The sequence below is a fragment of the Pezoporus flaviventris genome, unplaced genomic scaffold (assembly GCF_033815535.1).
Source record: "Pezoporus flaviventris isolate CSIRO_AGI_PZ_B2104156 unplaced genomic scaffold, CSIRO_AGI_Pfla_v1 ptg000066l, whole genome shotgun sequence".
NCBI lineage: Eukaryota > Metazoa > Chordata > Aves > Psittaciformes > Psittacidae > Pezoporus > Pezoporus flaviventris.
In genome coordinates this window covers 4,422,553-4,437,196 of record NW_026892614.1, presented here as the reverse complement: position 1 = coordinate 4,437,196, position 14,644 = coordinate 4,422,553, and the positions used below count along the sequence as shown (strand labels likewise).

General features: G+C 36.7%; 1 protein-coding gene across 7 annotated transcripts in view; it reads left to right on the top strand.

Annotated features, from left to right (window-relative positions):
• Window positions 1-14,644, top strand: part of BIRC6 (baculoviral IAP repeat containing 6) — a 172,296-nt gene that overhangs the window by 15,786 nt on the left and 141,866 nt on the right. For all 7 annotated transcript variants that reach the window (XM_061471032.1, XM_061471035.1, XM_061471034.1 and 4 more), the window contains exons 3-10: window positions 1,728-1,865; window positions 2,265-2,458; window positions 4,362-4,473; window positions 5,643-5,725; window positions 7,091-7,313; window positions 7,417-7,577; window positions 9,455-9,513; window positions 10,253-11,647. In XM_061471032.1, the coding sequence (XP_061327016.1) occupies window positions 1,728-1,865; window positions 2,265-2,458; window positions 4,362-4,473; window positions 5,643-5,725; window positions 7,091-7,313; window positions 7,417-7,577; window positions 9,455-9,513; window positions 10,253-11,647 (2,365 nt within the window). The remainder of the gene's footprint in view (window positions 1-1,727; window positions 1,866-2,264; window positions 2,459-4,361; window positions 4,474-5,642; window positions 5,726-7,090; window positions 7,314-7,416; window positions 7,578-9,454; window positions 9,514-10,252; window positions 11,648-14,644) is intronic.

Genomic DNA, 14,644 nt, shown 5'->3' with positions numbered 1-14,644 from the left:
TTGGATAGTAGGTGCTTATTATGAACCCAGAATTTGTGTCATATATGAGGTTTTTAACTACTTGTCTTGAGTAGGAGTAACAGCAATAAAGTGTTGCTTCATAGAGGTCTCTGAAGAGAGCTTTCCAGGTTCCTCAAGCTCTCTGCCACTGGCATCATTTTTACACCCTTCGCGGGTAACTGCTAAATCTTGGTGTGTATGGCCAAGTGTGAAGGGACTGAGAGAAGTCAGCGTTTCCTTTCAGAAGTTTTGCTGTCACTGATTTGCAGTCTAACATGTAAGTTTGTGTCAGTTTTAGCTAAAGATTCTTAGGTTCTAAAGAGTTTACAGACCATTATCTCAAGGTTAAAATAGAGCACTTCTCTGAAAAGGTCCTTCCAGGGGAGAGGGGCATGGGGAGGGAAAATATTGTAGTTCAGTAGGGACAGATTTGGGGAGTTCATGGCCAAATCATTGAGGTGGGAGGAAGAACATTTGCAGTCTTCAGTTCTTACTTTTAATTTTAAACAGGAGGTAGCCAGACCTCAGAAAATTTTAGCAAATACAAAGCAAGTATTACAGAAATGCCTCAGTCCACCTTTTATATTTTGTTAGTCTCTACAACTTTTCTGCAAATTTTTGCACTTAAGTAGTCTTTTTGTATGATTGAGCTGCTGGTAATGCAGTGCATCTTCATGCATTTTGAATTGGCCGCATTAATAAGTTACGATGCTGTTTTTACTTCCCCATAGGACACTGTAAATTTATGAACTTCCACAAACTATCTTTCTTCTGTCATCTGCAAGAGACTTGAGAAGTATGAGATGTCACAAAAATTGTAATTGTCTTTATATTGAAATCTGAGAAGTTAATACAGCCTTAGCTAGGGGACTGGTTGATCTTATTTCTGTTTGTCTTCCCCTGAACTCCCCAAGGACAAGGATGTAACCAAGTGGCCATTGCTCTTGGGAAATACTTCCCGGTGTTTGTAACTTGAAAGATTTCATGTAACATTTTTCAGATGTTAGCCCACCTAACAACAGGTACAGAATGCTCTATGCTTTGCACATAAAGTGTACCTTTAAATCTTACCTGGCAACATGAAGTTAGCAGACAAGCTAGAAACAGATCAGACTTAGAAGAAAATAAGTCTATATATGTTCTTGCCTAGATGCCTTATTTGTGAGTTTTAAGAATTTCAAGATCCTGAACTAGCCCATTTTTTCTTGTCTAACTTTTCAGCTTCATTATGCTAGCACTGTAAGTAATTTATCTCTAATTTTGTTGTAGTGTTGTTTTTTCATTATCATTTACTATTTTTAAGATCCAAAGCTACTCAGAAATATCGAGGCTTTGTTCTTGCTCTCACTGTTTGTCTCTAAAGCTGAATTAATCCTTTTGAAGGGAAAGCATTGGGCAATTGATGTCACTTTTTTTGCTTGGCTTTAATATATGTTGTGTTTTAATTGTTTATATGACTGACAAGTTTAACGTTTGGCAATACTGCCCTTGAGGGAGCTTGTTGTAATTACTGTCACTGTTGCTGAAGTTTATCTGTTAGTTGGCCTACAAAGTAAAATTTGGAACTGCTTATTCAACTCGGGGTCTTTTATGCGAATTACTCTGATATAATATATGGTAAAGTAGGATATGCCAAATTACATTTCTCAGTGTAATGAAACAGGTGTAATTCTTGTCTGTAGTTATTCAGTGTGGATGCTAACTTTTCTTGCACATCTGCATTTTAGGCTCAGCAGCTGTTATCTGCTTGCATAGAAAAAGTAGATGTTTCTAGTACAGAGGGATATGACTTATTCATTACACAACTGAAGGATGGTTTAAAAAATACCTCACATGAAACAGCAGCAAATCATAAAGTTGCAAAGGTAAGAATTTGTCTCTGTACTGTCTAGCATGGATTTCCAAGTCTAATTTGTTTGGCTGTCATTGAAGCATACAAAATGCTTGACTTAGTGTGGTGGATTTTTTTTAAAGAGGATAGAATGTATTATGTGTTCCTTTCACTTGTTAAGGGAACAAACAAGGTTAATTTCTTGATGATAAATCCAAATAATAAACTGGACTGAGTTTAAAATCTGGAGTTACTGACTTTACTTGCATTATTTTCTTGTACCTTTTGTGTATCTGTTCTTGCATTATGTCTTAAATCAAGAGAAGGTTCAAAATGTGCGTATGTTTTTGGTTTTGACACTTTTGTGATCTGTTTGGTTTTTAGGTGTTAAAATGTTAAAATATAAACTAGGTGCTTTTTATTCTTGTTTTAGTGGGCAACAGTTACTTTCCACCTTCCTCATCATGTTTTAAAGTCTGTCGCCAGTGCCATTGTAAATGAACTCAAGAAGATAAATCAAAATATTGCTGCCTTACCTGTAGCATCCTCTGTGATGGATAGGTTATCTTACCTCTTACCCAGTGCTCGACCAGAACTTGGTGTGGGACCCGGTCGATCTGTGGACAGGTATATTATGACAAAATAAGTGAGGAATTTAACCCCTCAGTTATAGCAGAGTAAGCTCTTAGAGATGATGTTATTTGCCAGAGGAATTAGTCCTGTTCTGTATTTTCTTGCTCTTGCACGTACCACTAATTAACCGTGTAATGCACATTGCACTGAACATATCACTAAACTTAAAGAAACCTTTGTGGGTGCCACAAGACTTCGTTTGGTTTCTAACTTCGTTGCCAGGCTAATTGAGTTCACTTTTCTCTTAATCTCAACACATGCTTTCAAAAAGGTAACAATTGCAGCCCTAAATACAGATCCCTAGGTGGTATTGTAACGCGTTAATGTGATATGTTCACTGAGGCTTTACTTTTCAACATGTTTGATTATGGGCTTTATCTGCAGTGTGTATAACTAGTTAATTACGTTAGAGCTTTAGACCTTACTGACATGGCAGTGTTGACATGTTCAGAAACTGCATAGCTTTAAGAGCATATGTATGCTTCTTTGAATGCAAAGACAGCACTCATTTGTCTACCAAAGATAAAGCCTACATACTATGCTGCAAAATGAAATCAGTTCCTTCATATAAAAAGGGTTATGCCTATGTTTTGTGGTTTAGAAGTTTAGGAAGTTATTACCTTTGCAGCATGTGAACTCTCTAGTCAGCTGCTGTGTGCTTGGGGTCAGAAAATTTTGCCTCAGACTGTTGCTTCATCTCTTTCTGATCCAAATAATAATGTGCACACAAGTGAGTAACACGTTATTTTAATCTACATAAGCAGAGACTAATTAGAATACTGATAAATCTTCTCAGTCTGTAATTCCAACTAGTACATTTCTATAGAAATATGATTTTGTAAGCTTATTATCATTTCTTACCGCTCAAAAAAATTGATACAATTTAATTTCGTCTCATATTTCTGCTCGCCCAGTCTGTCTGTACCTTGCTGTATTGTATTTTTGATTAAAGCTTTCCAAAACTTTTTGATTAAAGATTTCCTTTTTTGATTAAAGATTTCCAAAATGGTATAATGCCAAGTCAGCACAGCCCTTAGGGGGATGTTGCAGGACTAGTTTACTTCCTTGGTAGGAAATGTTTAATATATCCATTCTCTTATAAGACAGAAAAAAAAAATCTCCTGAAACTAAGTGTCAGAAACAAGAAGTGAGGAACTTTTCTGTCTAGCAGCTCTAGTTCTTGGGATGATACTGGAGAAAAAACTTCCGTGAAGAAGGAAAAGCTGATACTTGTTTCTTATGTACTATTTCAGATGAGGGACATGCTTTGAGTAAAGGTGCAAAAGAGGCGCTTCTTTTCTCTGTAGATGTTGAGCTGCAGAGGAATTCATATCTTGTGATGTAGTTGCTTATAATTTCTAAGTATTATACTGTCAGTGGTTGACAAATTTTGTGGGGTTGGTGCCATGTATTTAAGCCTAAAATATCACTTTGGAGTGTTTTCAAATATGCATATTCGTATCTGTTCAACTAATAATGCCAAATTTTTACAATAGTTGTCATATTAAAAAAGAAACAAACCAACATCTCTCTAGCAGTTGTATTGGGATAGATTCTTCATCTTCAGTAAACGCAGAGTAGATTCGTATATCTGATGCTTCTCTGCAGTTAGACCAAACAGGCTACCTAGAAGCTTATTGTATTAATTTTGAATTTAAGACCTGTAAGTTGTTGCATTGCTTTTGGTCTTTTGTGGAGAATGTACTTTAGGCACCTCAGTGAAAGAACTTTGTAACATTTGTGTAGTAGTTATAACTTGTACTTAAAGTTGTCATCATTAACAGTCTGTGGTATTTCTAATGAGTAGTAAAACGATGAAAATATATGCTAAGTAGTTTACTTTTTTTCTTCTCCTAAGTGGCAGTTTTAGATTATGGAGCATTTTTTACCTTTGTAGGTCTTTGATGTATAGTGAAGCTAACAGACGAGAGACATTCACTTCATGGCCTCATGTGGGTTATAGGTGGGCACAGCCAGATCCTATGGCTCAAGCTGGGTTCTATCACCAGGTAAAAAAGTTCAATTGTTAGTAGTATTTGTTTTCTAGATGAGGGTTTGGGGAGCAGGTGAAAAAGTTTCATGTATTTTCCATGGCTAGAGGTTGCTTCCTTTTTACAAATCACAGAAAATATTGTTCGGAACTTCAGCATATGAAACACTTCTAAGTATTAAATTGATCTGTGTGAACAGTAATAACAATCAAGTTGGCTGTTACATAGAGTCTCTCTCCTTGTTAGACTATTGAGTAAATATCTTTATCTTTTATAGGAATTATAAGTAAAGCAAAAAAGTGATAAGCTTGGCATCAGAATTCTTTAACCATACTTTCTTAGTGGGGCTTACACTGTATTGTAGTAAACAACAGTCCTAGATCACATTACTGAATCATTAAACTTAGTGAATAAATACAACTTCAACATTTCATTCCACTACTTTTGCTTATTTTTTATTCTTTGACATTATTTCTACTATAAAGATTTATTTATCTTATGGATTTAAATAATGATGGCTGACATTGTCTGCCTCATTATGTCAACTGCAAATCCTCATAAGTGCAAGTGGAGAAAGTTTTGGAGAATTCCTTAAGCTTGTTTGGGAGCAAAAATGCAGGGAACTTCTATGTTAGAATTGCATCTGCATATTCCCAAGGATATCTGTTACTTGAAATGTGATCAGGAAAATGCTAGATTTTAAGAAAACTGAAATTTCTATTCTTTTTCTGTGTCACTTCAGCAAGCAGCAACTGTCGTTTGCAGAGAAGTGATATAGAATGCTTTATATTTCAGCAGATTGAGGGCATAGTAAGAAATACTTGTTTAACCTGTGTTTATCCAAGCATGCAGTGGCTCTTCAGAGGTTCTAAATTTTTTGAACCCTGTGAAATTTTTCCAAATTAAAGAAAGTCTTACCGGTGATGATGAGTTTTGTTCTGTTCTGTGTGGTTTTAGCAAGCGGCTTGTACATGTGTTGGTTCTGAGTCTCTTCTGTAGTAATGTGGTTTATTTATTTATATATTTTTAAAAGTTAAATACTGCCACTTTATAGTTGCTCATTTGTGACCTTGTACACTTTTGATCTGGTGCTTTGCTATGCCACTAGAAGGTGACTTGATCACCTGGTTCAAGTGTTTTGTAATATATACCTGTATACATTTCATGTGTTTCTTTGTATTTTATAGCCTGCTTCATCAGGAGATGACAGAGCCATGTGTTTTACCTGTAGTGTATGTTTGGTGTGTTGGGAGCCTACAGATGAACCTTGGTAAGTTTCATGATGTTTGGAGCAGACTTAATTTTGTGATGGAGTGGTTAGAAATGTTTGGAGGACAAAGATCACCATTATCTTGATGGAAATTCTGCTGAGTTTCGGGAGCATCACTGACAAAAATGGATTTCCATAATGATTCCATGGGACAAATCAGAAAATAATTCCCTTTACTATGTCTAACTTTCGTATAATACTAAATCAAGTCCATTGTAGTTAGTTTTATTTCTTGATTCTGATTTGCTATTTCATTTCTAATTGTTCCATGGCAAAGATGTTCAAGATCTTCCATGGCAGACAACACTTCTTTACAGGGATCTAAACTAAATCTTTTGTATCGTTGTGACTAGAATACATCTTTACGTTCTTAAACTTCAGTTGCCATGCAGTGCATATTTGCTTTTTATGTGAATTTGCAAGATCCATTTTTAGTTCCATGAATCAGCTAAAATTGTGCATGGTTATCACCATGCAATGATATGCAGTGAAATGCAGTGCCTTATAGTGATTTTATCAGGGTTCTTAATATACTTTTTGTCTTTATTATCTGGTAATTTATAATCGTTATTTGAATGTGTCTTATTCTTGACTTGCTGGAAACTTTCCTTTGTAATATTCTTAGTCTTGTCTCCTCCTTTCCCTCATTAGTTTCCAGACACTTTGTAGTACTGTAATTGCTTTGCCATGTCTCTGCCTTAGGTATATATTGAGATGAGAAGTTTTTTTTCATGTTTCTTGGTCAGTTTGTCATTCAGGGCTGTTTTCAGTTTTGATTTTTGTGAGTGTAGAACTAAAGACAGGACATTTGCTGTATCTTACTAAGGTAATATAATCATATAATATCATAGACTCACAGAATGGTTTGGGTTGGAAGAGACCTTTAAAGGTTATCTAGTCCAACCCCCTGCAATGAGCAGGGTCATCTTCAGCTAGACCAGGTTGTTCAGAGCCCTGTGTAATCTAGCCTTGAATGTTTCCAGGGATGGTATCTCATAACATTGGAATTCTAATATATGTTCTGTAGAATTTAATCCGGGCTTTTTTTCACGAGGACATGAGGGGCTCCTGCCTACAGAACAGTTATATTTTAAAGTGGACTAAATGTAGTAAGAGCACTGTGTGTAGACTAATCCCATTTGAATATCAATATCCATTAAGCGATCAAAGGCTTTAATACAGTCATGCTATTGAGAAACAGGAGGAAAAGCTGTGTTAGTAGCTTCAGAACTCTCTTGTATGGTTGACTGCAGAATGGTTCAAACAGTTCAGTTTCAGCTTCACTTCAAGGGCTGAGTTTATGTATGACGTGTGTGTTTTTCACAGTAAGAAGTCAGTGTTTGCTGTTTGTTTTTAACATTAAAGGTCTGAACACGAGAGACATTCCCCAAACTGCCCATTTGTCAAGGGTGAGCACACTCAAAATGTACCTCTTTCAGTCACACTGGCAACAAGTCCAGCACAATTTCCCTGCACAGATGGCACTGACAGAATAGCCTGTTTCGGATCTGGAAGTTGCCCTCATTTTCTAGCTGCTGCAACAAAACGAGGAAAGATCTGTATATGGGATGTTTCCAAACTTATGAAGGTACACAATATAAACCAGTTTTTATTAACTAATTACTGACTAAGCATATCTTGATTCAAATCAAAGACCTCTTCTGTTTTTTTTTGTTGTTGTTATTTCTCAGGTCCACTTAAAATTTGAGATCAATGCATATGATCCAGCTATTGTGCAGCAACTTATGTTATCAGGCGAACAGAGCTCAGGGGTTGACTCAAGGAGACCAACACTAGCATGGCTAGAAGATTCATCTAGTTGCTCAGATATACCAAAATTAGAAGGAGACAGGTATGCTGATCTACAAAACGAGATATATGAAATGTTGCTGTGTAAGCGGTAAATGCTGTTCAGTTGAGTCATGCTTTGTGAAACATAAGATTAGTAAGATTGTTTTATTTTCTTGGAGATAATTTTCTTTTAACCACTGTGTAGATGTGCACAATTCAACAATTAAACACCAGTCATCTGAATTTCTATCTTTAAAGTCAGTTCCATTTTATTCCTGCTGTTTCAGTTTTCATACATCACTAACAGAGATACCAAATCTCATTGCTGCCTGTGCTGATGTTCCATAGGCAGAGAAAAAAAAGAGAAAGGAATGTAAGTTTTGGAACAGCTTTTGATTTTACTTATGGATTACGCATTTTGGGTTTTGAAAGTAAAGGCTACCCATGAATTTCTGGAACATGTTATTCTCTGCTTTCTTCTCCATAATGTCTGGTTATGTCATTCTGAAAATTAATTATGTGGATGTGCTAGGAATTGCTTTCATTTTTTGCATTTAACACATGCATACGGGCTTTAAACAATTAGACAGTCCTGTTGCAAGCTTTTAGGTAAGCTAGAAGGGTATGCTGGTGTTTAGAAAGTGTCATGTGAAAAAAAGCAGTATTCTTTCATTTATGCTTCTTACAGTCTGTTACTGGAAACTCCTTTCTCCTATTACCAAAGCTCAAACAAAAGGGTGAATGTTTTCTGTAAAACTCAAGACAAAAGGTGTTTGAGAAGTCTTGCTAGTTTTCTGAATGTTTCTTCAGCATCATGGAAAGTAATGGTATTCTGTGTGCATAGGAAAGTAAATCTTTGGGTTTAAGCTTGATGTGATTCCTACAGTACTGCAGAGCAAATATGAAGCTTATCCTTCTGAAAGGGTATGTAGAAATGCAGGCAACATTAGAATGTTGGGGGCCTAACAGCTAGAGGCCTAGACTTTTAGGGCTCTAAACTCCTTGACAGTTAAAAAATTAAGACATTTTTAAGAGCTGGTTAAAGAATAGTACAGACAGTATAGTCATATTGCTCAGAACTAAGCATCTTTCACTTCACTTAGCCAGTATGAAATTTACTATCGCCTTCCCACTCAAGGGGAAGGCGAGTGAAAATCGAAGTATTGAACTGTTGCTGCCTTGTCATGAAGTGAAGGTTAATTAGTTTTGAGCTAAAAAATATCTATTTTTTCAGTGTGAGGAGGAAGTTGTTGACTTTTGGGAATCCAGCGTAGTACTCCAGTGAGTAGTTATGCCTGAAGGTGCAAAGTTCTTCCTATGTGTAAAGAGCCTGTAATAGGAAATTGTTTTTTACATTGGAAAAGCCAGCTGTGTGAAATCTTCGTATATTCTTAAAACTATGCAGGGCTTGTTTCTCTTGAAGAGGTATCTTGAACAGAATCTGCTGTTCTGAAAAAAATGATTCATCTGGTAGTATTCTTAAAAGCAAGACACTTTTCATCCACACTTCTGTACTAGCTACAGAATCACCTTGGTAGAATTAAAGACCATGCTGGCAGCTCCACTTTTCAGAGACTATGTTGAGGAACTCTGAAGAAGGTGTCATCAGTTTTCAGAGGTTTTGGTTTTTTGGCTTTGTTATTCTTGGAAAGATTCCTGAGAACAGGCTTTCATTCTAATTCCATTTGTATCTGAATTTTTGGGAATACAGTATTAGGATGAGGCAAATGGAAAGCTGGCTTACTGGTTTGATGGTGGAATAAAAAAGTCTTTATACTGTTAGTGTCAATGACCAAGTTATCAGTGGATGTACAGTGCTTGCAATGCTGACTAAAAGAAATGCCAAGTTATAATACATGTTACTTTTTTATTTTTATTTAATTAAAAATAAGAATGCAGCAACAGTGTACATGGTGTCATTCATGCACTTTCTTTCAGTGATGACCTGCTGGAGGATTCAGACAGCGAAGAGCATTCCAGATCAGAATCTGTGACAGGTAGGTTATGTCTGATTCATAGTTTGAAGGTCAGGAGGGAAGTTTTTCTTCTCAGCGTTTAAAAAAGCCCTATCAAAATCAGTGATAGTATATTCACTGTATTAGAAAAAAGGAAAAAGATTGACCTTGAAAGCAATGCCAATATTTAAGTCATTCTGTGTTGGAGAGATTACACACAGGAGACAAGGAAAATCCCTACTTTGATAGTTAATAAAATGCCTTGTTTGATAATAAGCAGTGCTTATCTTACTGTCAATAAAACACACAAACCAAGTTAAAAGAAGCTACTTAGAATAGGAAAAATTACAGCTGTAGCAACCCCTTTAAATTTAGGGGAATGCCAGAAAGAGTTCCTCTCTCTGAGGAGCAACTTCTGCCTCAAGAGAGTACTTTGGTTGTTTCCCTCTGTGTATGCACTTTGTTGGAGTATTTCTCTTCCTGAATAAAGGTTTCATCTGGAAGCAGAACAGTGCTATGCATGTTGTTCTTGTCTTATTTTCCTAGAGGCTGAATCAGAAATTTTGAGGGGAGGGAGGATTACTTCTTATTTCGCATAATCGAGTTTACATCTCTGAGTAGGAATCAGCAAGTGGGTGGAGGGAAAAGAATACCTGCATGTACACACGCAGTGAAATTGACTTGAGATGTAAAAAGGGCTTTTTTTCATCAAACAGTATTATATGCAAGGTGAGTTTTTTTGTTGTTGTTGTTAAAATATGTTAAACCTTTTTGTTTTAAGGGCATACATCACAAAAAGAAACTATGGAAGTCAGCCTTGATATAACAGCTCTCAGCATCCTTCAACAACCTGAAAAGCTTCAGTGGGAAATTGTTGCAAATGTTCTGGAAGACACGGTTAAGGATCTAGAAGAACTTGGGGCAAATCCCTGTTTGGCCAACTGTAAGAGTGAAAAGATGAAGGAAAAACATCTAGAACAACACAACATTCCCTTTCCTTGTTTATTAGCTGGAGGTCTGTTAACATACAAATCACCTGCTACCTCTCCTGTTAGCAGTAACTCTCAGAGGTCACTGGATGGCTTAAGTAGGACTCGAGGTGAGAGTGTCTCAGAACAGGGATCAACTGACAATGAATCCTGCACTAATTCCGAACTGAATTCCCCTCTGGTAAGGAGGACTTTACCTGTATTGCTGCTATACAGCATTAAGGAATCTGATGAAAAAGCAGGAAAACTCTTTTCACAGATGAACAATATTATGAGTAAAAGTATACATGATGATGGTTTCACAGTTCCACAGATCATTGAAATGGAGCTGGACAGTCAGGAGCAGTTGCTATTACAGGATCCCCCTGTGACTTACATTCAGCAGTTTGCAGATGCTGCAGCCAACCTAGCTTCTCCAGACTCGGACAAGTGGAGCTCTATGGTTCCCAAGCCTGGGACTTTGGTTCAATGCCTGCGTCTGCCAAAGTTTGCAGAGGAGGAGAACCTGTGTGTAGATTCAATCACGCCTTGTGCAGATGGAGTTCATCTGTTAGTAGGACTGCGGACTTGTCCTGTTGAATCTCTGAGTGCAATAAATCAAGTAGAGGCCTTGAACAATTTAAATAAATTAAACTCGGCACTATGTAATAGAAGGAAAGGGGAACTAGAATCAAGTCTTGCTGTAGTGAATGGCACGAGTGTTGATGTAATCCAACATGAGTCACCAGCAGATGTACCAACTCCTTTAATAATTCAGCCTGAACAGAGAAGTGTTAGTGGTGGATACCTAGTGCTTTATAAGATGAATTATGCCACTAGAATAGTTACTCTAGAGGAGGAGCCAGTAAAAATCCAGCATATCAAAGACCCCCAAGACACAATTACCTCAATGATTTTGCTCCCACCAGATATATTGGATAATCGAGAAGATGACTGTGAGGAGCCTGTAGAGGAAATACAATTAACTTCTAAAAATGGCAGTGGGAGAGAGAGAAGATCAGAGATCTCTGCTCTTGGGCACCTGGTAATAACTACTCAGGGAGGATATGTAAAAATACTAGATCTTACGAACTTTGAAATTCTGGCCAAAGTGGAGCCACCCAAAAAAGAGGGCACTGAGGAACCGGATATGTTTGTCTCTGTGATATACTGTTCAGGCACAGACAGATTATGTGCATGCACCAAAGGTAAGACTTTTATCTAAAATAAATTCTTGATGTTTTTTTCCTTACAAATGTGTTTGGATTATATTCTAGAACGTTAGAATCTAAGTTTCAAAATAGTAATAGGTAAATTCCATTGAATTTATGTACAGTTTGATTCTGTTCTAGAGAGCATGAAGTCTGGTTAATTCCTCATCTTAAATGTAGATTTTACATCTCTGAAATGGGAGTAACTCTTGAGTATGTCAGTATACAGGTAAATTGTTCTTGTAGAGGCACAGATTTTCTTCAAACCAAACCAAATAAAAGTAATTCTTGTATGTAATTATTTCTGTGCTAGAGGTTCACATTTCAGAAAAATGCCTCCTGTCTGTAATTGGCGATATTTAAGAGGGTAGAGAAGATAATGCTTTTATACCTTATCCCAGTGGTCAGTTGTATCTTCTTTCAGATAGGGCTGCTGGTTCTGCTTCAGCCTTTTGCAACTGGTATTGTTACTTCTCTCTTAAGTGTGAGAGCCAGGCTGTCCATGCAGGATTGATAGATCTTTTTCAAAATGAACATGAGACATTTTGAGGGAAGGAGGCAGGTGGGAGGGGAGTATAACTCTGGTCCAGGTAACTGCTACTTTGCAGAGGACCCTAAAACACCACACCTCCCATTTCCATGTCACACAGGGACAGTGGAAACAGCTCTGGCTGTCACCCAGCTGAATTCCTCTGTGTACCATTTAGTTGTGCTGCACTTGAATGCAGCTCTGGTGGGAATGCTTAACCTCTCAGAGGCGCTAAACTGATGGGATGGTTCTCACATTTCAGATGAACTCCCACCAATATCTTGTTGAACTTTACTGGAAGAATTTATATTGGCACATTTCCTTCTTGCATGATGATGTCATGTTTTTTACACAGTCCTCCTATGAGCAGTTGCTAAATCAGATTTACCTGTTAAGTCCAATAGGTGAAGTCAAGCTTACTGTAAAAATCTCATGTCTCTGAAGGGCACTGTGATAATCATTTACCTACCAAGACTTTTTAGCAGTGGAAATTTTAGATTGCTTTTTAGCATGGATGAAAACATTGCATGTTAGCAACTAGAATTTGTTTGCAGATTCGCAGTGGAAACACTCATTTGCTAAACTGTTCTATTTTGGTAACTGCTGTTTGAAGAAGTGTTTATTAAACTGTTTCAGTTTTGTTTAATAATACACTCTTTTTCCTAGTTAAAATGTAACTCAAACTGAAAGGTTAATTGCCCTTGAAGTCTGTTAGTGTGCCGTATACATGTCATATTGGTTTTGCCTCTATTTTGCTGGTCAAACTGCAATTTCTTTTTAAAAAAAAAACAACAAAACAAAACCCAACATCTCTAGGTTGCCTTTTTTTTTTATCCCTACAGAATTGTACTGTAATTCATTTCTTCCTTACTGCAAATTTATTCTCTTCTTCTTGTGGTTTAAGATTAATAATTAAAGGGCTTATTGTTACTGTGCAGGGTACTTTCCCATCCAGTGTTGGCATGTATGGTAATTATATTCTTACGGCATTTGGTATTATCTAAACCTGTTTGGAGAACTTGAGTGCAAGATATGCAGGCCTGTTGAGCTGGGAGCACTTATTCTGTGTATGTAGGATTTGTGACAAGAAACCTACTCTAACTAGATAACCACCACCTCTGTTACCGACTGGAGAGCACTTTGTCTTCCTCATAATAGACAAACACGTCATGATGCTTTTTCAGCAAATATCTCTGTGTTTGCTCCCTCTGAGGGTGTTGCGGTGTCCGTCTAGTAATTTATAGATAGCTTTGCTGGGACTTCCTTCGTTCTTGCTGCCTTTGAGTTGATTTTGGTTTTTTATTTCGGTAGTCCTAGCTATGTGTCACAGGTATCCCTCTGCCCTCAAGCTTCCTCTTTTTAATACAGTACTTTGATAACTTTTTTTTTTTTTTTTAATCCATTGATTATCTTTTACTTACAACCACTGCACCTCTATTTGGAACTTGATTTTCTGCTCTGCAACCAAACTAGAATTAACTTCATTATTTTCATTGTTAAAATGTCTTTAGAAGCTTTTCTGTTCTTTTAACAGCTCAGTCACTTGTCCTAGTATAATTTTTCTTAGTTTTGAGCCATCATAAATATTTAGGGATTAAGTATTTATGTCCATAAAAATACATTATAAGTCTGGATTTCAGAGTCTGATTCTAAATACATCTGAAACCTCGGACTCCTAGCATTTATGCCAAAACACAAAGCTTTGTAAAGAATTAGTTGATATTTAAGGTTTATAAATAATTGTACTGCGTAAGATTCAGGAATACTGAAAGAAAAAAGCAAATAAAAAAGCTGAACTATTAATGTAACTTTTTCTCCTGTGTGTTATTGCACGTTTTAATAACTTGATGTAAGGAATAGGTTTTGCATAATCTCTGTTGTGTTGAATCATATTCATCCTTTAATCTTCCTGCTGTAAGGAGGTAAAATTGTTCACTTAGCAGATAAATGGCTAGAGATTTCTCTTTTTTTCTTGTGTTTTTTTTTTGTTGTTGTTGTTTCTCCTCCTTCCCCTCCCCCCCATGCAGTTTTCTTGGGCTTCTTGCAAAATCACCTTGAGGTCTTTGCTTCTCTATATTTACTACCACGTATGGAATAGTGCCTGTAGTCTGACAACATTTGGAAGATATGTGTTGAAAGTAGAACAGTTGTATTCACTGCTGTAGGTGAACTTAATCCTTCCAGCAAGTATCTCCTAGTGGAAAGACAAAAGTGAAAATGTTAAGTATAAGATATGGAACATGCATACACTGGAAATGCTTGGATCTTGGAAAACCATTCAAGAATATAAGCTGAGCATTATATTCTTTCCTGTTTACTTGCTTGGATCATGGGAGTAGGTGAAGAGGTACTTTCATGTCTGAAAGTTTTGTATGTAGAACAGCCTTTTCCTGCTATTGACAGAAATCATATATATCTTGTTGGCATATTATTTTCATGTGTTGATTGTATCATTTTTCCCATAG